The following is a 23,113-nucleotide window of genomic DNA, read 5'->3' as shown; positions in this document are numbered from 1 at the left end:
TTATTGCAGAAAAATACAAAATTTCCTATTTAATCGTCTGTTAAGTATGAGTTGCATTAAGTACATTCACATTGTTCTGCAACCATCACTATCCATTTCCAGAACTTTCTCATCCCAAACACACTGTATCCAGCAAACAATAACTCTCCGTTCCTCCCTGCCCCTGGTAACCTCTGTTTTCGGTTTATGAATTTGCTTATTCTAGGTACTTCATATCAGTGGAATCATAGGATATTTGTCTTTTTGTGTCCAGCTTATTTTACTTTCCATAACATTTTTAAGGCTCATCCATGTTTTGTATTTATCCATTTCGTTCCTTTTTAAGGCTGAATACTCCATTGTATGTATGTACCACATTTTGATATTTATCTGTCCTTGGACATTTGGAGTGATTTCACCTTTTCACTATTAAGAATAATGCTGCTATGAATGTTGTTGGATATGTATCTGCGTCTTTGCTGTTAATTCTTTGGGATAACATACCTAGGAGTGGAATCGCTGAATTATGTGGTAATTATGTAAGTGAGGAATTGCAAAACTATTTTCCACAAAGATACAATGCATAAGCATTCCAGTTTTTTCACATCCTCTCTAACACTAATTTTCTGGGTTTTTTGTTTGTTTCTGTTTTTAATTAGCCATCTAATGAGTGAAGGGTTTCCATTATGGTTTTGATTTGCATTTCTCTAATGGCTAGTGATGTTAGGCTTCCTTTGTGTGTCTACTGGCCATTTGTATGTTTGGAGAAATGTCTATTAAAGTCCTTTGCCCATTATTAGCTTGCTTGTTTATTTTTTGCTGTTGATTTGCAGGATATGATTTTGTAAAAAAATATATTCTGGATAGTAGTCCCTTACCAGATACATGATTTGTGAATATTTTCTTCCATTCTGTGGCTTGTCTTTCCAGTCTTGAGTTTTTAGTTTTGGTAAATTTGAACTTATTTTGTTGCCTGTGCTTTTGGTATCCTATCCAAGAGAAATTCTTGACCGATCCAATGTCATGAAGATTTTTTTCCTGTTTTCTTCTGAGAGTTTTATAGTTTTAGCTCTTACATCTAATAGGTCTGTAATCCATTTTGAATTAATTTTTTGTATATGGTGTAAGATTTCAACTTCATTTTTGAACACGTGGACGTCCAGTTTTCCCAGCAACATCTTTTGAAAAAGTCTTTTGAAAAAGACTGTCTTTTCCCCATTGAAAAATCATCTCATCCTTGTTAAAAATCCATTGACCATTATTTCTGGGCAGTCCACTGGTCTTTATGTCTGTCCTTACGCCAGTACCACACCATTTTGATCACTGTAACTTTCTAGTAAGTTTCAAAATCAGGAAGTGTGAGTCCTCCAACTTTGTCCTTCTTCAAGATTGTTTTGGACATTCAGGGTCCCTTGAGATTCCATATGAATTTGGGACAGGTTTTTCTATTTCTACAAAACATGCGATTAGGATTCTGATAGGAATTGCACTGAATCTGGATTATTTGGGGTACCATTGACATCTTAGCAGTCTTCCAATCCATGAACATAGGATGTCTTTCCATCTATATCTTCTTTCAGCAATTTTTAAAAGAGAAATTATTTATTTGACACAGCGAGGGGGCACAAGGAGGTGGAGTAGAAGGCAGAGGGAGAAGCAGGCTCTGCGCTGAGCAGAGACCCTGACGCAGGGCTTGATCCCAGGACTCTGGGACCATGACCCCAGCCGAAGGCAGACGCTTAACTGAAGGCCTCCTAGGCAGCCCCTAATAATTCTTTAATATCAAATCTAGTCATCATTCAAATGTCTTTGGTCATTCCATAATTATTTTTCCAAGTGGTTTGTTCAGGTTGGAATGCAAACAAAATCCACAAGTTGCATTTGGTTGCTAGGTCTCTGAGGTTTCTTTACATCTGTACATATTTCTTCCTCTGTTTCCTTACTTTATAGTTGTTGAAGAAATCAGAACAGTTTTCTTTGAGAATTCTCATTTTTGATATTTAATTTTTAGGAAAATCTTGTACTCCTGTAAGCTGGTAGATATACAGAGTTAATCAGATTCAAGTTCTTTGGTTTTATTTTGCTTTCGTTGGAAGAATCCTTCATAGGTGGTATTACGTTCTTTGTGTTGCATCACACCAAGAGGTGCGTTATATACATTCATCCCTTTTTGTTATATTAATTATTTCAGTTCACATGTTGTCATCTTAAATGATCCTTTATAAAGTTCCCTGTCAGTCTTCACCTAACGATTTTAGCATCCATTAATAATTGCACCTAGATCTATTATTTTACTAGGGGTTGTGAAATGGTGGTACTTCTATTTTATCATTCCTTCTGAATTGTGGGGCATCTAAAAAGAAAACCTATTTAAAAAAATTTTTTTTAAAGATTTTATTTATTATTCGACAGAGATAGAGACAGCCAGCAAGAGAGGGAACACAAGCAGGGGGAGTGGGAGAGGAAGAAGCAGGCTCATAGTGGAGGAGCCTGATGTGGGGCTCGATCCCATAACGCCGGGATCACGCCCTGAGCCGAAGGCAGACGCTTAACCGCTGTGCCACCCAGGCGCCCCAGAAAACCTATTTAGTTATCCCAAGGCATATAGTTCATATAGAGCAGGAAGGATAAATATTTGGCTCATGCCTTGTTTCCCAAAGGTAACCAGTGAGGCTTTTTGTTGTTGTTAATATCATTATGTATGGGTGAATTTTAGCATTTAATGTGTTTCAATCCACTGTGGCAATTTTCCAATGTTAAATTGTCTCACTTTGGCTACAGTTCTTCGAATTGGCTCCTATGTCCTTATTCCATAATCCTAGTAGTCTTTGATTATTTTCTTGCTTTCTGGTATAATAAACTATTTCAAGCTCGTCTAATAAACTTCCTGTTCTAGACCTGGAAACAGCCATTCCTCCAGGGAGGTGGTTTTTTTCAGGGGAAATGCTATTTAGAGACCATAATCGAGGCACAGACACACTCATTGCTTCTGGTTTGGTTATTTCTTCTAGGCCTTTTTAGTGGATTGTCCTAGGAAAGCCTATTCTTTTTTTTTTTTAAGATAAAATATATATTGAATACATACCAATACTGCCAATTTAGAGAATTCATCTTCTTAGATTTTATATATCTAGATTTCTAGTCTTTTCTCTTTTGCTGGAAATCTTGGTTCCTAACCATATCATATAGTTATTTGCTTTTCCCAGTAAACATATATGTATCCATACATATGTGTATCAATACCACTATCACTTCTAACCATAGGATTTCTTTGTGATATTATCCCATTTCTGTGTATCACTTGCAATAATTCCTTCTTGTGCTCATCATAATGCTTCATCATGCTGTTGCAAGATTTCCTTTTGATCATTGAATAGAATTCCATTGTATGAATATGGCACGGTTTGGTTATCTTTCAATTAATGGATATTTGGTGTCTCCAATCTGGGCTATTATGAAGAAAGCTGCTATAAACATTCTCCTGCAAGTTTGCCTTCATTTTTTCTTACATATACACTAAGAGTGGAAGATCCTTAACTCTAGGAAACAAGCTGAGGGTTGCTGGAGGGGAGGAGGGTGAGGAGATGGGGTCACCGGGTCATGGGCATTAAGGAGGGCACTCGATGTAATGAGCACTGGCTGTTACATGGAAGCAATGAATCACTAAATTCTACCCCTGAAACAAATACTACACTATATGTTAACTAACTTGAATTTAAATAAAATCTTGAAAGAAAAAAAAAGTGAAATTGCTGGGCCATAGGGTAGACATAATCTTTGACTTAAAGAAACTACTGAAGTTTCCTAAAGTATTTGTCTCTTAGTTCAGGCTGATCTAACAAAGGTACCATTGATGGAGTGGCTTAAATTACATTAAATTCTCACAATTCTGTGGGCGAGGAAGTCTGCAAATAAAGGCCCTGGCAGATCTGGTATCTGGTGAGGACTCTTCCCAGTCTGCAGATGGCTGCGTCCTCCTGTGTTGGAGACCTGGGACGGGTGGTGGGTGGGGACGGAGGGAGAGAGAGGAAGAAAGAATTTTGACTTTCTTCATCCCCTTATAAGGGCACCAATCCCATGATGGGCTCCACCCCCATGGATCTCATCCAGACCTAATTACCCCCTTAAATCCCACCCATAGACACCATGTCTCAGAGTGACAGCGCCCCCACCCGTCCTGCGGGACCGTTTTTTTTCCTTTTACCAGATTGTCAACTACCTGAGGGTAAGTCACTCTTCCCTGCTTATCCAGCCTCGGCAGAGCGTCCAGCATCTAGCAGATGCTCAGGAAATGTTTGCTAAAAGAGTTAAGAAGGGAAGAAATGATCGAATGAATGAGACGATAAACTAACTCATCTATTCTTCACCGAGGCGTCGGTCGGGCACATAAGTAGTGAACCGCCGGGAGTCGGCGGGGATTTCGAGGACTCAGCAGCTCTGACCCACAATCAGCGGCCCGAGGAGGGGCGGAACGCCACGTAATCCCGCCCACATGGAGGCGGGGCTAACAGAGAGTCCCACCTACAAAAAGGCGGGGCGCCGCGGGAAGTTCCGCCCACTAGGAGGCGGGGCCTGCGGCGCGCGGGAAGAAGCGCAAGCGGCGGCGGGATCTGGCGGTGCAGTCCCCTGACCGTGTCGTCCCCTGACCGTGTCCCTGCAGGTACTGTTTCCCCGGCGCTGGCTCCGGCGTCCCCACGGTCTCCCTGCGGGGTCGGACGGGGGCGAGAGGATCTCGCTGAGGGCGGGCCGCGGGGTCCCGGCAGAGCTCCGGAGCGGCGTGCATTCGGGCGGCGGGCCCCCGCCACGGCCCCGTGCGGCCTCCGCCAGGCCAGGCCCGGTTTCGGCTTCCCGGCGTAGCGCCCCGTCCGTTGCGGCCTGGGAACTGGGGGAGGTCCCCTGTGGCTCCCTGGCCTCGGTTCCCTCTTTCGAGCGACCCCCTCCTCCTGGTGGCCCCCATCCCTGGGAGGTGGGTGTCTCCCGCGGCTCCCTCCCCCAGTGGTCCCCTCCCCCAGGCGGCCTTTCCCTGGCGGCCCGTGACCTCGACAGCACTTCACCCGATCGATCCCGGCCTCAGGCTCTCCGGGAGCGCCCCCAACCCCCACTAAGCGGGGGCGGGCGCGCAGCAGGGCCCAGCCCCTTGATTTCCTTTGCATGAGTGTTCCATTTTGCTTTTCCGGACGTAGCAGTAAAATAAACCCAACAGCCGCGGCTCGGCGAAGCATTGTAGGTGCACTTGCAAGGTGATACGTGAGAGGTCAACATGGACATCCTCTCCCGGTACAGCGTGCGTTTTTTTATGATAAGCAGGGTTCCCGGCTCCCAATAAGCGTTCAGGATACCTTTTCTGCTCTGATATTCAGTCCATTACCAAAGATTTTCAGCTGTCTTCTATCTTTGGGAAAAGAACGGTGCTGGAGGAATTTGTTTTGCTCCTTCAAGGCTCGGCAGGATGAAAGTCATTACTTGCGAAATCGCCTGGCACAACAAGGAGCCGGTGTACAGCCTGGACTTCCAGCATGGCGCGGCTGGCAGGATCCACAGACTGGCGTCGGCGGGCGTGGACACCGCGGTTCGGGTAAATGGGCGGGGGTACAGAGAAGCGCTGCCGAAGCTTCCTTCTCCATTCTTTCCTTGAAGACGAATGTCAGCAAACTCAGACTGTTCTGTCGTCCAGCCGAGAGAGAAGTTCTCAGGGCCTCGAATGAACCATGAAAGCAAAAGAAAGCTTTGCTCCTGGGGGAATGTTTCCTAGAGTGATGAGCTGGATGCTCATGATTTTAGAATGGCCAGCCAGTTCCTGTTGGGGAACAGTTTGCACTAGAAAGAGGTAGGAGGGACGGCAACAAGCAATGGGTCTGTTAGTTTACTGTTTCAGGTAGAAGTTCCATTTTACGTATCAAAAGAAAAACTATTTTCTTCTTGAAAATTAGTCTTGTTTTAGTAAGCACGGTGTGGTAGGTGCTCTGTATGGTTCTCTGAACGAATGTTTTGGTTATCAACAGATCTGGAAGGTGGAAAAAGGACCCGATGGAAAGGCCATTGTTGAATTTTTGTCCAATCTTGCTCGCCATACCAAAGCTGTCAATGTCGTGCGTTTTTCTCCAAATGGGGAAATTTTAGCGTCAGGAGGAGATGGTGAGTATTAGTATTATCCTTCAATAGTCCTTAGAAACCAGATACTTTTGCGTCTCTTGTTAAATACCGAGACCTGAGCTAGGTATGCTTTTTATTTATTTTATTTTTTTTTTATTTTAGAGGTCACTTGACCTCTCAACCTGTCATTTAGATAGTTTAGTAAAATAGCGTTCTGAGGCGCACGAGGGGATGGGGGACAGCACGCTTAACCTGAGAAGAGCTGTTTGTAAATGCCCCCCCCCCAGCTACTCCCCCTCACCCCACTCCGCTGATGGAGACAAGTAGGATGGTGTTTACCATTTTGCCATGGTTTTAATGCAGCTGTCCTGGCCTTGTTTGATTGCTGGTTTAGTATCCAGGTGAGCACAGTCTCTCCCACGTCTCTCATGATTAATGAATTCACTTGGGAGAGTATTGTCTGAATGGCCCTCTATGTTTGCTTGGTGGGAATAGATTCATCTTTTCTGCTTGTGCTTAAAGCACAAAACTACGAAAAAAAGTAAATCTTCTTTACCATGCTTCGACACCAGAAGAGTCTAGAAGTTAGTAGAAAAAAAAACACATTGCAGGTTTTGTTTGCAGGAGGAAAGAGATCTGGTAAAGTTCAGTGCCATGATGTCCAGGGCGTGTGTGCACAGAGGGAAAGGTGGAAAGTGGGGAATGTCACTGGGGGAGGCTGGCAGGCTGTCTTCTGAGGGTTTGCACAGGGCAACCCTTGTTTTGCCAAGTCCTTTGGCCTTGAAGGCCCAGAAACCTAGTGTTAGCAGTTAAGAGGGTCCATCTGCCAATATCAAGGCTGATCTCCTCTCCACTTGGCTCCCAGGATTCCACACTTGTGCCCATACAGCCGGCTCAGTCACCATCCTGCCGGCAGAGGGAAGCCGAGTGGCGCTCAGACTTGTGTGGAGAGTTGGGGTCAGAGCACAGGGGGTTAGAGCACCCAGACAGTGGATGACATCAGGCTGAGGTATCTCATGTGTCCATATGAGTAGCTGACACGACCATGGGCTCACCGTGTGCGGGCCATTGTGTTGTGCTTTATGCATATTAACTCACTTAATCCCCGAGACAGGCCTATGAGGTAGGTATGCTGTTAGCCCCATTCTGCAGGAGGTAACTGAGGAGTCAAGATGCTAAGTCCTGCTGAGGCTTAGACAGCTGGGAATGGTTTGCTACTCCTCGCCTGGTGGCTCTTTGTTTCTCCCTGTTCAGCCATTCATGGGTAGTGCCTCAGGATTTGCTAACGTGGTCAGCTGCTTCGCAGTGATGTTTCGCTGGCCCGGGGCCCCTTCTGTTGCGTATGACTTTGGATAGCTCTGATCTGGTATGAGTTTGATTTTGGAGTTTTAGATCAGAAGGCAAACCTGTTTTTCTGGTCCAAATTCTTAGAAGTCACCCGTGGTGACCATAGTGTCTGTTGAACAATGTAAATAGGGTTTGATATCCTAAAAGCTCAGAAATGAAGGAGCATGCAGAAAGCGTGGCTTATCGTTAACTGACTCACTCCACAGATGCTGTCATTCTGTTGTGGAAGGTGAACGACAACAAGGAGCCAGAACAGATCGCTTTTCAGGACGAGGATGAGGCTCAGCTGAATAAGGAGAATTGGACTGTCGTAAAAACCCTGCGGTAACTTGGGGAGGGCTCACGGGACTGATTTAATGAGCTGCTCTGAATGCATTCAACTCACATGCTATTTTTTATTTAAAAAAACTTTTTTAAGTAAGCTGTATGCCCAACATGGGGCCTGAACTCACAACTCTGAGATCAAGAGTCACACACTTTACTGACTGAACCAGCAGGTGCCCTGCATTTTGACTTAGAAACATGATTAAAATGGGTTTTCTTTCTTTCCTTTTTTTTTTTTTTTAAGAGAGAGTGGGGGGAAAAAGGGGCAGAGGAAGAGAGAGAATCTCAAGCAGGCTCCACACCCAGCATGGAGCCCGATGTGGGGCTGCATCTCACAACCCAGAGATCATGACCTGAGCCCATGACCTGAGCCCAAATCAAGAGTTGGACACTTAACAGACTGAGCCACTCAGGCGCCTGCAAATGGGTTTTATTTTTGCTTATAAAATTTTCTTCAGTCAGACTGAATCAATGATGAAGCCATAACCACCCCTGAAGGCAGCAGATCCTAGCTACAGCTAATACAGTTCCGGTGGAAATTTCTAAAATCCTAACGTATGGTCTCCGAGTTTTTGGTGGTTTTTCTCTTGTTGAGACGACATCTGCTTTTCCCCCTTCTTTTCCTCTTCGGACTGCAGGGGCCACTTAGAAGATGTGTATGATATTTGCTGGGCAGCCGACGGGAATTTGATGGCTTCTGCCTCTGTGGATAACACGGCCATCATATGGGACGTCAGTAAAGGTAGCTGACACGTGTCTGTTCTTGTCGGGGGGAAGGAATATTCTAAGTTGCTATAAAGTCTAACCTGCTTTAAAGGCATAAGAGTTTCTGAGTGAGCTAAAACGGGTGTCTGCTCAGCAGGTGGGGAGGCCCCCGTGTCATGGATACAGCTCGGTTTTAGGGTCTGTCCCAGTCCGAGTGTAGGAGGCTGAGTCCTGGTGCCAGAGCGAGGTCCTTCCCATGTGCCTGGGATTGCCTATGTGTCGGGGGCAGGGCTCACCCCGCCTTCATGGAACTCAGGGTCTGGGGCAGTTTCACTCGTCGTCGTTGTCATCATCAATGGGCACTGAATGCTCTGTGTTGGGAAAGGTCGGATCAGGTGTCCGTTTGAGATCAAGGACAGCCAGGGACACGTGGCTCATGTATAGAAGCTGTTCTCTGGTTGGGGAGACAGTAGACATGTGAGATGTTACAAAAGTGGCAGTGAGTTGCCAAAAGCCAGTTAGTGGCTAACGCCTGACCGTGTTTGCCCCTGCAAACCGTTACTCAGCCTTGGTGTTTCCTCGCAGCCCCTCATGGTGCTCCCGTCTGGTGCTCCCGCAGCCCGAGAGTGCTGGGAGGGAGTCAGGCTGGAGTGGGCATCCCACCGAGCTGCCTGCACCTCTGGGTTCTCCACTCTGTTTGTTCTAGGTCCCTGCCATCCAGCCGGACCCCCTCTATCTTGCCCCACCTCTGTCATGTTCTTTAATCAGTCCCCGACTTCAGCAAATGGAGAGCCAGTGTCCTCGTCTTCCCCACATCAGGCCATTGATCTGGATAATTTCAGCATCTGTGTGGACAGTCCACCCAGCAGCCCCCAGAGGCCAGCTGTAACGACCTTGAACTTGGCCAGGTCATGACGCCCTGCATTCTAGCTTGTGTCAGATACACAAGCAGGTGTGACGTCAGTAGTGACAGTGCCGGGAAGGCTGCTCCGAGTCTGAAGAGCACGAGGCATGGGAGCGAGGCATGAGCCTGCCTTCGGGAAGAGGCTCCAGCCTGTGGAGGGGCCCTGGGGGAGCCGCTCGAGCCCCAGGGCAGGTCGCTTACAAAGTCCCTCTTCAGGAACCCCTGCACTCGCACACCAACCTGACTACGCAAGTGTGGGTTAAAAAGGCTCTCTGGTAAGACTCAGAGGGCGTCTGAGGAGATGCCGTCAGCCAGCCCCGGGCCACCTTCATATCAGAGACTCCCCGGAAAGACTGAAGCACACTTGCTGCATTTCACAGACATTGGGTGGGTCAGGGGGTCAGTGGTTTACGGGCTCAGGAGCTGAAGCCAGACTGCAGAGGGCTGAGTGAAAGGAGCAGGAGAGAATTGGGGGAGGTGAGTGAGCGAGTGTAGACTCCTTTTCAGAGAAGAGGGTTTTGGGGCTGTTTTGAATGGCTTCATAACTCCTCTTCTGATCCAGATAATCTTCGTGCGGTAGCTACTGGTTTAATCTCTTTCCACAGAGTCCCTTTTGCATCCTTGTTAGCTTTGCTCAGGCCGTCGTCTCCGGCCTGGCCTGCTGTCCCGTCCTAACTAGGGCACTGCCGGTATTCTCCGTGAACCTCGGTTTCATCTGCACCATGCGGGTCACTTCCCAGTGGGGTGTTGCTCTCGGCTGCACCTTGAATTCCCAGCACCTTTTCTTGGTACACAGGGGTCACGGTCGCGTACCTCCTGTCCTCCCCGTCTTGCCATTTTCGCCTTGGACTTGACCCTCTCAAGTTCTCCCTTATTGCTCCATGTACCTAAGCCGCCCTCCCTCTCGCCTTGGATCTGCTCACAACACCTGCTCCTTCATGGCCCCCCTTGGGCCCGCCCGACCTGGAGAGCTGAACGCGGTTCGTCCCCTTCTTAACACCCCCCACCCCCCCGCCGCCTCAGCTTCCCCTCTGTGTCCCGTGCTGCGCAGTGATGGGTGTGCCTCTCCCCCGAAGCCTCGGGCTCCTTGGGAGCTTGGGCTGTGCGAGGCCCTCTTTGTCTCCGCAGAGCGCTGTGCGGAGGCCCTCTGTCCCCGCCCGCGGATCGATGGAAAGGGATAACGGGTGTCCTACTTAAACTGTAGCTGACTCCGCTTGTGCTTGATTTGGGGTAATGCTGTTGTGTGCTTCATTCGCAGGACAAAAGCTCTCCATCTTTAATGAACATAAAAGTTATGTCCAAGGAGTAACCTGGGACCCCTTGGGTCAGTATATTGCTACCCTGAGCTGTGACAGGTACGTCAGCATTTGGCAAGTTGGCTTCTCTGTTGGGTTAAATTTTCTGCAGAGGTGTTTTCATCACCACTTAACCAATAATAAAGCAAAGTCTAGGTTTGATTCAACCACCTGGCCATGTTCTTGGTTTCATATAAAGCATTTGGTTTTACTGTTATTCTTACACCATAACAAGAAATTGGAAACTAATTAGGGCAAAGGCCTTATATGTAGTGTGCTTAGTAAATCTTTATTGAATGGGTGAATGAATGCAGAGAGTGCTTTGAATCACATTTGGATTTCATGGGCAACTTTTAAAGAAAAAGTGTTTTGTAAATATGACTTAGGCAAGAAGGGAAACCTAACAGTAGGGTTCAATATTTTTCTTTTCTATAAGATTTTATTTTTAAGTGATCTCTAACCCAACATGGGGCTCAAACTCACAACCCCCAAGATCAAGTCACACACTCCACTGACTGAGCCAGCCAGACACCCCCTCTTCCACTTTTTGATTATAGTTTACTACCGCAGTGATTTAAATGACTCCACTTTAATTAATGTAAACATAGAATATTTTGTCTTTTTTGAAAGGAGGTTTTATTGCTCTATTTACTGGTGTCACGCATTTAATTGTGTTCTTGGAATAAAGAACTAAACATCAGAGGTGCTGGATATATTACTCCTCAGTCAAAATAGTCCTTTTGAGTATTTATCCAACTACTTTTAATCATAACACCTTTGATTTCAGATGGCCTAGCAATGTGCAATAGTCAGGAGAGGCTATGAAAAATAAACACCTTTATATTCTATGTGCATTTATTTTCTGATCTGTGTTTTAGTCAGGCAAAGAGGAATATGACGATCTGATTAGCCAGGGGGAATATTATGAATTAGCAACAACCAAATTTATATGCTGGTGTTTCCTTACTCTTTCAAATCCCTGAGAGCAAGACCATTTGAAACTAATGTCACTGTCGTCCTACAAATCACCACTGGGCCGAGTGTCCAAAGCCTGAAAAGGCCAGGCCTCAAGTACATCTTACTTGACAAGTTGAAACATTCAATCAGAAATGAAGTTAGGACCTACTTCCTCACTTCATTAGTGACCTGCCTTGGGTGGTTTGCTTCTGCCGTAGTACACGTGTGACGGTCACTGTACGTGGTCTTGCAGGATGACATTGTTTAGTCGCTCTTCAGTTTGATGCTGGAGTGCTTCTGTGTGGAACACTTCACTCACTGGAAGAGATCAGTCAGACTCTTCTTCTTTCTTTAGGGTCCTGAGGGTGTACAGCACCCAGAAGAAACGTGTGGCTTTTAATGTCTCAAAAATGCTGTCTGGCATAGGGTCCGAAGGAGAGGTAGGAAACGTTTGTCCTTCTGCTTCAGCAAGGCCTCAGCTGAGACTCGGGAGGTCATGAGCTCCTCCATGTCTTATGGCTACACCGCTGGTCTCAGGCCCCCTCAAGGCTTAGGCTGTGGGGCTGGTGTGCGTGGAACGGGGACATCTGGGGGCCAGGGGACAGCTGCTGATGGTGGATAGAGATGTTCAACCCTGGCTCACTGTGGAGTCACCTGGAAGCATTAACAGATAGGGTGCCCGTCCCCCTCCCCCCAGATGTGATTCACTTGGCTTGAGGTAGGCAGGGCCTCTGGGATCCTGAGGTGTGGTGTGGGTCGAGAACTTCTGACCTAGGGGGACCCCGGCACTCTGCAACAGGAAGGCAGGTAGGTCAAACATCGGGCTGTCTGGCAGGAGGCCGTACACCATCTTGGCCGGTATGGAGAGAATGTTGCTAGCGGACCGCGGAGACCCAGCCATTGGTCCTGGAAGAATCGAGACTACGGATGCAGGCACTTAGGCAAGAGGGAGCACGTTGCTCACTGGAACAAAAAGGGACGCGGTGTGAATCCGGTCCTCAGGCAGCCGGCTAAGGCCGGGTTGGCCATGACCAGTGACCCAGGAGAGCTCCCCTACAGTCAGGAGGGTGATGCTGGGTCTTTGGGTCCTGGAGACCGAAATGCTTAGTGTTAATCAAGTGTCGGTCGGAGCCAAAACCGTCCCACACAGGTGTTCAAGACACATTTGGAAAGGTAGGATTACCAGTCTAGTAGCGGGCTGTTTCCTCTGTACGAAGTGTTCATCAAGTTGGAAATTCTAAGTGGACACACAGATGACAAAGGGCTCCTGGTCGTTGTCTTGCTCCCCCCGCCCCCGTCTCATTCTCCAGCCAAACCGCTGCTGACAGTGTTCTGTGTCCTCACAGAGGCTTTTTAAAACGGTAACTGTAGACACACACACACACGTACACACACAACTTTCCTTTTTTTTTTTCTTTTAAAGATTTTCATTTATTTGAGGGGGGACGGGCAGACGGAGAGGGAGAAGCAGGGTCCCCGCTGAGCAGGGAGCCTGATGCAGAGCTCGATCCCAGGACCCTGAGATCATGACCTGAGCTGAAGGCAGACACTTCACCAACTGAGCCACCCAGGTGCCCAGCACACACAGCCTTCCTTAACACAGATGGGCAGATAGTCTTCATGAGACTCTTGCAGTTGTTGTTTTTTTTTTTTTAAGATTTATTTATTTTAGAGAGAGTGGGGGTGAGGGGCAGAGGGAATCTCAAGCAGACTCCCCACTGAGCGTGGAGCCTGACTTGGGGCTCGATCCCAGGCCCCTGAGATCATGACCTGAGCCGAAATCAAAAGTTGGACACTTAACTGAGCCACCCAGGTGTCCCTACTCTTGCAGTCTTGGTTGATTATTTGATTTGTAATATATTTTGTCTATTACGTGAGTAATAAATGATACTATGTAAAATTAAAAAAACAAACTGGTAAGCCTTTCTTGTGAATATTAAGATTTGGATTAATGTTTAAACTTGTGTGCCACAGGCAAGAAGTTACCGGATGTTTCATGATGACAGCATGAAGTCATTCTTTCGTAGACTTAGTTTTACTCCTGATGGATCTTTGCTCCTCACACCAGGTGGGTTTAACAAGCTTTTTTTTTTTTTTTTAAAGACTTTATTTATCCATTTAGAGAGAGAGCACAAGAGAGAGAGTGTGCGTGAGTTGGGGAAGGGGCAGAGGGAGAGAGAGAATCCCAAGCAGACTCTGTCTTGAGTATGGAGCCTGTCTCAGGGCTTGATCTCACGATCCTGAGGTCATGACCTGAACCGAAATCAAGAGTCGGGGTGCTTAACCGACTGAGCCACCCAGGTGCCTCAAGAATAGTTTTGAAAGTATGCAAAATAATAATACTCGAGCAGGTGTTGGACTGACCAAATGTCACCAGATACTGTTGGCACTACTATCACCAAATCAATATGGTTATTAGTATAGGAATAAGCAGATGAGTGGACCAGAACAGAAAATCCAGAAATAGGTCCTGAGATCAAAGGGAATTTAATATCTTACTTGGGTGGTCTTTCAGTGGGAAGAATGGATTATGGAGTGAATGGTGCTAGAATGTGCAGGTCTGGAAGAAAATGATATTGGACCCTTAACTTTTGTATAAAAATAAGTTCCAGGTGAATTCAGTACTTAAATATAAAAGATGAAAATGTAGGAGGACATCCTAGGAACAGGGAAGAAAATCTTAAGGCTGGAAACCCGGAAACTCTTAAACGATAGGCCTTTTCGACTGCATTTGACTGGGAAACCTTTGTATGGCAAAGACCCCATAAGTGAAATCAGATGACAGATAACAGAACTGGAAAATACTGTTTATGGTACAGGAAAGAGTTTATGTGGGTCACTTACAGTGGCTCTTCTAAATTGGTGAGAAAAAAGGAAAACCCAGAAGAAAAAAATGAAAGATACAAAAAGGCAGTTTGTGGAAGAGCAGATCTATTATGCATTCAGCACACATAGGAAGAGGTTCGGAAACTCAGTGACAGAGAAATAGAAATTAAAGTGACATACAGTTAGGTATCTCTTTATTCTTTTCAGACCAGAAAAAAGTGAAAGTATCTGCTGCTGATGGGCAAGCAGAATGTGGGTACTGCTGGTGGGACTGTGAACGGTACAGCCTTTTCCGAAAACAGTCCGGCCACCGTCAAATGCATGTCCTCGTCTGCCAGTCTGCCCCTCGTCTTAGACTTTTCTTAAAGACTGAGTCTATTTTCAACCATGTTTATTGCAAGTATTGTTTGTAGCTGTGAGAAAACAGTACCAATTAACAAAATGGGTGAATGAATTATGCTGTTTTCATAGCGGTGAATATTAGGCCGCTAGTAAAAAGGTGCATTACCCAAGTTAGCGCTCATGAGTGGTCAATAGAGCAGAGCAACAGAAGGAGAGGTGTAAACAAGACCCCAAGGGCTGGACTGAAAACCCCACCGTATGAATAGATACGCAGTTGAGTTGTAACTGGGGGTCATGGTTGTGTGAGTGTGGAGGAAGGGCAGAAATGATCCATGGTTTGTTCAAATGGGTTATATGGGGTTGGAGGGTGGGCTTGGTGGGGGAGGGTAGAAAGAGTGCTGATCGGGCCTCTGCCCCAGCCCCGGTGGTCACAGGTGAGATTTCACGTGTGTGTGTGTGTGTGTGTGTGTGTGTGTGTGTGTGTGTAATATATATCAAAGAGGTGTCCAAGGGCAGCTGTGGTTGGCGGTCATTCTCTGCCCTGATCTGGCCTGGTTTTAAGAACATCCTGGGGTGTGTGTGGAAGAGCTCACACGTGGCTTTCCCCAGAGCAAGGTCAGCTGCTGCAGGGGGCCGGGGCTCTATTGGAGGCCTGGGTCCCCCGGCAGCCTCCTGGCTCCACCAGGAAGGTGGGAAAGAACAGTCACAGACTCCGGCTGGCCGCCAAGCTCAAATCCAGGGACAGAGCCTGGGGGGATCTACCAAGAGTGCTTCTCCAGCAGGAAGTGGCTGCTGGCCTCCCCAGTGGAGGTCTTCATAGGAACAGCCCCCCCTGCTCTGGTCTTCCTGCCCAGGCCTGAAGCCTCCCTGGGTGGGTGGGCCGCTTGGGGGAGGGGACAGATGGGTAGAGCTGGAGTGAGAGCGGAGCCCAGACTGGGACCATTGTCCAGGGCAGACAGCTAGCGGGGAAAGTATTTTACAAGCCAGGGATGGATGCTGTTGAGTTTTATCTTCTTCAGCCTAATAAAACCTTGCCTCTTCTCCCTCTCCCTGCTTCCCCAGCTGGATGTGTGGAATCTGGCGAAAACGTGACAAATACAACTTATGTTTTCTCCAGGAAAAATCTTAAAAGGTATGCAGTTGAAGAGATAGTTGAAATGTTTACGCTTTCTTTTGGCTCTTGGTGAGTAACAAACAGTGCCCTTTCTAAAGAGGTCATGACCTGTCTTCCAGGCCTATCGCTCATCTGCCCTGTCCTGGCAAAGCGACGCTTGCTGTCCGCTGCTGTCCCGTCTACTTTGAGTTGAGGCCCGTGGTGGAAACAGGTATGTTAGAACCGCAGTGGTCGTATTATGGGTCGTGATTTGGGTTTTCTCTTGTGGGGAAACGTATGTGGGTCTGGTTGTTCAGTTACTCGGAAGAGCTGGAGTGAAGACCGATGTTATCAACGTGTCCAGTTTTTGCGTTGTCCAGAATACACCTTCGCTTAAACGTTAAAGGAAAAAAGGTCCTTGTATTTTTCTACTAAAGCAGGTCGAATGTCATTCATCCATTTCCTATGCAGTGAAGTTAGGTATGAATTAGATTTTTGTTTTTTAGGGGTTTTTTTCCTCCATGTAAACAGAGAAATCTTGTCCGTGGCTTTAAGCAGTCGGAGTGTTAGGGGCCTTGGTGTGCTTTTCCTCCGCTTTCTCGTGCTTGGGGTCCGTTGAACTCTTCGATCTATGGGTTTATTGTTCTCATCAAATTTAGGGAGTTTCGACCATTAATAGCTTTACGTGTTTTTTCTGTCATGCCCTGTCGTCTCCACCTGCACGTGCGTTAGGTCTCCTGCTGGCTCCGTGGTGATCTGTTTTTATCCTCTTGGTATCTGTTTTCTGTATTGCGCGTCCCACATCTCTAATATGCTCCATGTTTCCTCTTGTTTCTTGAACATGCAGAATACAGTGTTTGTAATAACTCTTATTGTCTTTGTATACAAAGGATTGGCTTTGGGTTTTTTTTCCCCTCTCATTATGGGTTGTGTTTTCTTCTTTGCCTGCCTGGTCATTTATTAGATGCCAGACGTTGTGAACTGTACCTTAGTGGATGCTGGATATATTCTTATAAATACTCTCAGGCTTTATTCTGGGGTGTGGTGAAGTTACCTGGAAACTGTGCTGCTTCTGTTCGTGAGGCCAGAGCCCAGCAGCGTTTGGTCTACAGTTCGTTTCCCCGCTGCTGAAGCAAAGCCGCCACGTGCCCTGCTCTGAGCCCCGGGAACCAGGCTTTCCACCCCAGCTGGAGGAAGCTTCGGGAATGGCCTCCCCGCAGTTCTTGCTCTGTCCTGGGGTGGTTTCCTCACCTGCTTGTGCCCATCAGTGCTCAGCTGGAGGCGGGAAAGGGCCCCCGCACGGCTCTGCCTGTGAGCTTCGTCCTGGGGGCTCAGGCTGGCTGCTCTGGGCTGCCAGGCTTCCCTCTCCCTTTCCCGGGCCCGGAAGCTCCAGGTGGTAAACTGAGGCAGGTGTAGGACTTCCCCTTCACTTCCCGTCCCTCAGGGATCCGTGTCCTTCAGTGCCTGCTGGTCGAGGTCTGGCAGCCCGTCGTTGGTACGTTCTGCCTGGTGTTGCAGTTGCCCCGGTTGGGGGTCCCTCAGGTCCCTGTTACCCCACGGCTGGGAGCGGCTGTTTGTAACTCCTTAGGCCTTCAGGTGATTGCATACAGTGAGCTGAGGGGCCGTTAAAATGTCACTTGACAGACTTTCTCGGTGACCCTTATTTTTCCTTCCGAGAAAGCGGCCGCTCGGGCTGCCCTGTTTCCTTCACACGTCCGGTCTCTTTGGCCCGCCTTGGGCGCCCCCGCCTCTCGGGTCAGGACACCGTGTCCTCGCCGGTTCGTGGGTGGTCCTCCTTCGAGCTGGCCTTCCGTACAGTGACGTCATTTATGGGCCCTGAGAGGGCCTTCGGGGGACACTTGCTCGCGTCTGCCCCTTCCTGTCCTGTGCCCCCCGAGCAGGCGGACCCTCGCCGGAGCCGGCCGCGGAGCTGGTGCGCCTGCCCTACCGCCTGGTGTTCGCCGTGGCGTCGGAAGACTCGGTGCTCTTGTACGACACCCAGCAGCCCTTCCCGTTCGGCTACGTGTCTCACATACACTACCACACGCTGAGTGACGTGTCCTGGTGAGTGGCTGGTGGGGAGCAGGGTCAGTGCATGCTGCCCTGGACGGGACCCCCGGGTCAGGGTCATTGCAGAAACAGAGAGGGCTTTTTTGGCTTTTTTTTTTTTTTAAGATTTATTTATTTGAGGGGCACCGGGGTGGCTCAGGTCGTAATCTTGGGGTCCTGGCTCAGTGGGGAGCTTGCTTCTCCCTTTCCCTCTGTTGTTCCCGTCTCTCACTCTTAAATAAAATCTTTAAAAAAAAAATAAAATGAGATTTATTTGAGAGAATGTGTGCGCGCACAAGTGGTGGGGAGGGAGAGAAAGTCTCCAGCAGACTCCCTGCTGAGTGCAGAGCCTGATGCGGGGCTGGATCCCAGGACCCCGGGATCATGACCTGAGCTGAAACCAAGAGTCAGACACTTAACCGACTGGGCCATCCAGGCGCCCTGACCAGTTTCTTTGTAAAGGAATTAAAAAGGAAAGCCATCTCTGATTTGCTATGATACCGCTTCCTGTTGTAACAGTAACATCTGAATGATGCCATTCTGATGCCCTGGGGATTCCTTTGATTCCTCTAATTAATTCTCAAACTGAGGGGAGGCCCTGAGGGCTCCCTGGTTAGTGGGGACTTGCCAGGCCCCTCAGCAGGAAGCCCACACCCGTGAGCTCCTGTCACCCAGAACTATGCTTGTCTGTGGTGTCACTCTGCCTTCTGCTGGGCTCCTCCGCGCCCCCAGGTTCCCTGATTCACCCCCAACCACCTGCTCGCACCCAGCTCCTGCCCGGCCTACCCACCCACCATCTCTTGCTCTTTACAACCTATTTTCTTTTAGTTTTCTTCTTAGCTTGGCGGGGAGAAAGGTCATCGCACCTTTATTTGGGTGATTTTGATGACAATCCTGAGATGTCGCAGTGCCTGGAAAGTCGAGCTGGGGCTGGGAAGGAAAGGGTGGGAGTGAACAGCACACAGACCCTCATCCCCTTCACACAAAGCTTGTAATTCTGCGTGAACTCGCATTTTCTGACTAATAAAGAGCCTTAAGAGGGGCCCTGGACTTTGGTATAGTCTCTAACCTTTTCTCCTGTTCGGGGAACAAAGGTCCAGCGACGGGGCCTTCCTGGCCATTTCTTCCACGGACGGCTACTGTTCATTTGTGACGTTTGAGAAGGATGAACTTGGAATACCTTTGAAAGAGAAGCCGGTTCTAAGTGTGAGAACTCCTGACACAGCAAAGAAAACGAAGAATCAGCCATACCAGGGATCTTCGCCGGGACCCAGGCTGGCCGAGGGGACCCCTACTGGCAGAATCCAAGACCCCAGCAGTCCTTGCACACCCCCACCTCAGGCGAGACCATCTCCAACCCCAGTGGCCCCTTCCGAGGAGAAGGCGGCCCTGCAGCCTAGCACTCAAAACCCGAGAGCACCCCCGTCCCGGAGGGTCACCCTGAATACACTGCAGGCCTGGAGCAAGACAACACCCCGGTAAGAACTTCTGACGGAAGAACAACTTGTCATTGCTGTTGACAAACAAAACAGAAGCTGGAAGGCCCCAACCTTGAACAGGGGACGCCCCGTAAGGGCTTCATAGTGCGGCCAGAGAGAGCTCGGAACAGACCACCCCGCTGCTTCCAGACCTCTGTTGGGTCCCGGTTTCCGCTGTTGGGCAGGGCCCAGAGCCAGACTTGGCTGCGGCCCGCCACCCAGATTTTGGAGCTTTCTGTGGTAGAAACCGTGTCTGCTCACCTTCTGTGTGCAGTGTCCGTGGGTGTTCAGCAGACCACGGGAAATGAGCAAAACAGAGGTTTTGAGACTTCTGGATGACTAGTTAAGGTTTGACTATTGTAAATGTGACAACTGAACTTAGTCCATGAACGTAGTCCTTAGTGACTAAACAAGCAGGCACATCCACATTTAATGCCTCTCATGGTATTTTAACAGATTTTTTTTTTTTTTTTTTAAGATTTTATTTCTTTATTCGACAGAGATAGAGACAGCCAGCGAGAGAGGGAACACAAGCAGAGGGAGTGGGAGAGGAAGAAGCAGGCTCATAGCAGAGGAGCCTGATGTGGGGCTCGATCCCATAACGCCGGGATCACGCCCTGAGCCGAAGGCAGACGCTTTAACCGCTATGCCACCCAGGCGCCCCTCTCATGGTATTTTAAATGGTCCCTCTGGGTAGCTTTGAGATTTGGTATCCTCACCAACGAGGCCTATGACACTAATGAGCCATGTACCCCTTTACTGTTTTTTTTTAATTAAGGAGGATTAACTTAATACCTTTAAAGACCAATACTTCACCGAATTCTGCACCAACCAGTGTGATTTCCACGGAGGAAGGTCAGGTCGGGTGAGTGATACTTACTGGCTTACTTTAATTAGAGAATATTTTCTCTGTTGTTCTTTTGGAAACTACCACCTAATTTTCAGTTGGTTCTGAGAAAGCGGGGCTGCATCTTACCAGACCTGTCGTCCGAGCTCCCTGGCTGCCTCGTTACGCTCAGCAGGGAGGCCACCTTCCCCCTTCGGTAAATGAGTCGATGGCGGGTTTGGGAGGTGCTAATGGTCAGGGTTCTCCACCTGCGGGGCTGGATAATTCTGTGTTGTGGGGGCACCCCTGGATGCCGGTACCCGTTCTCCCCCCCACCAACTTGGGATGTTCTCAGAGGTCACCGGCCATTGCCCACTGTTCCCTGAGAGGCGACATCGCCCCCCGTTCCCGTTGAGAACCCCTGGATCCTTCCCCTTATATCCATCTAGGGCCTTGCCAGGTAGTTTAGTTCTTGTCCGGGGACAAAATTTATTTTGTAAACATCCCCCCCCTTTTTTTTTTTTTAAAGATATTTGAGAGAGAGAGAGTGCACTGTGGGGAGGGGCAGAGGGAGAGGGAATCTTAAGCAGATCCCCGTGCTGAATAAGGGCCTGAGCTCATAGCCTGAGCTGAAACCAAGAGTCGGACGCTTAACCGACTGCATCACCCAGGCCCCCTGTAAACATGAGCTCTTAATTTTAAAGAAGTGTTCGCTTACTTGCCAACCTGTGTTTGTTAACGTTCCAGAGATGCCCAGAGACCCGCAGGGCAGTCCTCCGGAGCTCAAGCGGCCTCGACTTGGTGAACACGAAGCAAGTACCCAAGGTCTGGACCCTTGATGAGACCTGTCTGAGGTGCTTGAGGGTGGCCAGGTCTGGGGGCCCCCGTGTGCCCAGAGCGGGGAGCTGGGCCTGAGACACCGGAGGCCAGTGGCATTAGGTGGAGCCTGGTGGACACTCGAGAATTGATTTCTGTAGCAGAAGATACACATGGAGCAGTGTTTCCGCAGAACTATGTTTGCTCTTGTATTCGATACGTTTTTACCTCGGAGATGCGAACGTTTTAATAGACTGAATCCTCTTTTTGATGAGATTCTGAAACCGGGGCAGTTCAGGGTTACCTGGCGTGCGACCGTGAATCCTCCCTCGAAAATACATGAAAATAGAGACACGATGCGAGCGGACTCCTCCTAAAACCGGAATCAGAAAGAGGAGAAAGGTATTTGAGAAGGTTTATTCTGTCGAACTGACCTGAATAGTTGATTTTTAGGAATTAGTTTGCTTTCTGATTCTAAAGGTAATAACACTTGTTCTGGAAAGTTAGGAAGCGAGAATAAAGTAGGAAAACCAGGTCAGGGATGAGACTCCGTTAACATCAGAAGCAGCCTGGTTGCTGTTCAGGCATATTTCTTTTCTTTTTTTTTCCCCCCTTAGGGAGAGAATTGAGATTTCACTAGCTACAGCTTGGTATCCAAATAGTTTAACGTTTCAGATTGATTTTTCAGAGTAAAAGAACTTTCCTTAGCCATTTATGCCTCTGCCTTTGCTTTCCCCACCCTGGAGATGAGGGCGCATTCTCCCTTCCCGCAGTGAGGAAACCGGGGTTGTGGGCCGGGGCGCGCACAGGCCGTGGCACTCACGGGGTCACGGGCCCGAGGTGGCTGCTGGGCCTGCAGCTGCTGCTTCTCACCGAGATGAGGTGCCACTGACGAATTTCATAATGCTCGATGCCTGTCACTTTGGCACAATGACCACCGTGAATCGTGCAAGTGAGGCTCCCCCCACCCCAGATTTCTTTCCAGGCTGGGAGAGCTCACAGCGAGCATTCAGGAGCCCTGGTCGAGTCTGACGGGAAGTGGCTGAGGAGTGGTTCGATGTGCCCCTTTGAGCTCAGGTCAGCAGCAGCAAAGGAAAGAATTGGAAAAAGGATCAATTGGTTGCTTCATCCATAGCCGAGTTAACCAGAAAGAGTTTGCCTCCCTTTCGGGTGGGAAAGTGGCTCACGAGGAATAACGCACAATGCGGAGAACGAGAAGGTGAACAGATTCAGCTGTGATGACATGGGGGTCGGGCACATTCAACATGAAGATACTTCAGAATGTCAGACGGTATCTGTTTTGACCAGTGATTCTCAACCTTCGACGTGTGCTCAAATCACCCAAAGAACTGACTAGAATATTGATGCCTGGGTACTCCCTCCAGAGGCGGTGGCCTAATGGGACTGGGGCATGATCAGGATTCTTCAAAGCTCCAGGTAATTCGGATGTTCAGCCAAGACTGGGAAATCCTAAGAGCAAAGCTCTCCCTGGATATGGTCTCTTCTGGTTAAATCATTTCCACCGGAAGCTTCCTCTTGCTTATTCTCTGCGTCGTCACTGATTGGCAGCCTGAAAAGATAATGGGTGGGAGATGCCCTCAGCTCTTCAGAGAAGAAAGATTTTACGTTTCCTGCGGCTGGAGTGGGGGTATCCTGTGCTCACCGATCCCTGTGCAAAGAGGTGTGACCGTGGGTGCTGCGTTCTCGGGGCACGAGCCTGCTCTCCTGGCCGCACTCCAGCCTCGTCTACGCATCTGTCTCTTGTGCAGCAACCGTGGGGGCACAGGGGGCACCTTCAGCCTGAAGCGGGCACTTAGAGGCATAACTAGTTGTCTGTCGATGGTCACTGGATGTAAGTTACAGAATCGTCAGTAAGAGCCCAGGCAACGTTAGCTCCGTGTCCCGATCTACAACGGTCTGCTTCCATCCGAGTACTTACTGGGGAAACCTGCAGAAGGAGCCCGGCCTGAGGGTCAGTGTGAGCACGGCCTCCCAGTGGGGGCTGCCCCTGGATGGGGTGCTTATTCCTCGGGCCGCTGGCTCGCTCCCCGTTGCCACCTTGGGGCCCACAGCAGGCGA

The 23,113-nt window shown here is 48.7% G+C and overlaps 1 protein-coding gene across 4 annotated transcripts; it reads left to right on the top strand.

The window, feature by feature from the left end:
* The first annotated feature begins 4,463 nt into the window (after positions 1-4,463).
* CHAF1B (chromatin assembly factor 1 subunit B) lies at positions 4,464-21,745 on the top strand. 4 transcript variants are annotated; one of them, XM_034655686.1, is made up of 14 exons: positions 4,464-4,639; positions 5,419-5,554; positions 5,982-6,114; positions 7,626-7,743; positions 8,382-8,485; positions 10,611-10,707; positions 11,960-12,044; positions 13,579-13,672; positions 15,835-15,904; positions 16,006-16,097; positions 17,764-17,929; positions 19,009-19,392; positions 20,171-20,252; positions 20,962-21,745. In XM_034655686.1, exons 2-14 carry the CDS (start codon positions 5,429-5,431, stop codon positions 21,055-21,057), a joined length of 1,647 nt encoding a protein of 548 aa, XP_034511577.1. In that variant the 5' UTR covers positions 4,464-4,639; positions 5,419-5,428; the 3' UTR covers positions 21,058-21,745. The 4 variants fall into 4 exon arrangements, with proteins under 4 accessions (XP_034511577.1, XP_034511579.1, XP_034511578.1 ...); XM_034655688.1 differs by having other exon boundaries at positions 4,466-4,639; positions 20,171-20,247; positions 20,966-21,745; XM_034655687.1 differs by having other exon boundaries at positions 4,486-4,639; positions 17,767-17,929.
* Positions 21,746-23,113: the final 1,368 nt, after the last annotated feature.

This window comes from Ailuropoda melanoleuca, chromosome 1 (assembly GCF_002007445.2).
Source record: "Ailuropoda melanoleuca isolate Jingjing chromosome 1, ASM200744v2, whole genome shotgun sequence".
Taxonomy (NCBI): Eukaryota; Metazoa; Chordata; class Mammalia; order Carnivora; family Ursidae; genus Ailuropoda; species Ailuropoda melanoleuca.
This window is presented reverse-complemented; position numbering and strand designations above follow the sequence as displayed.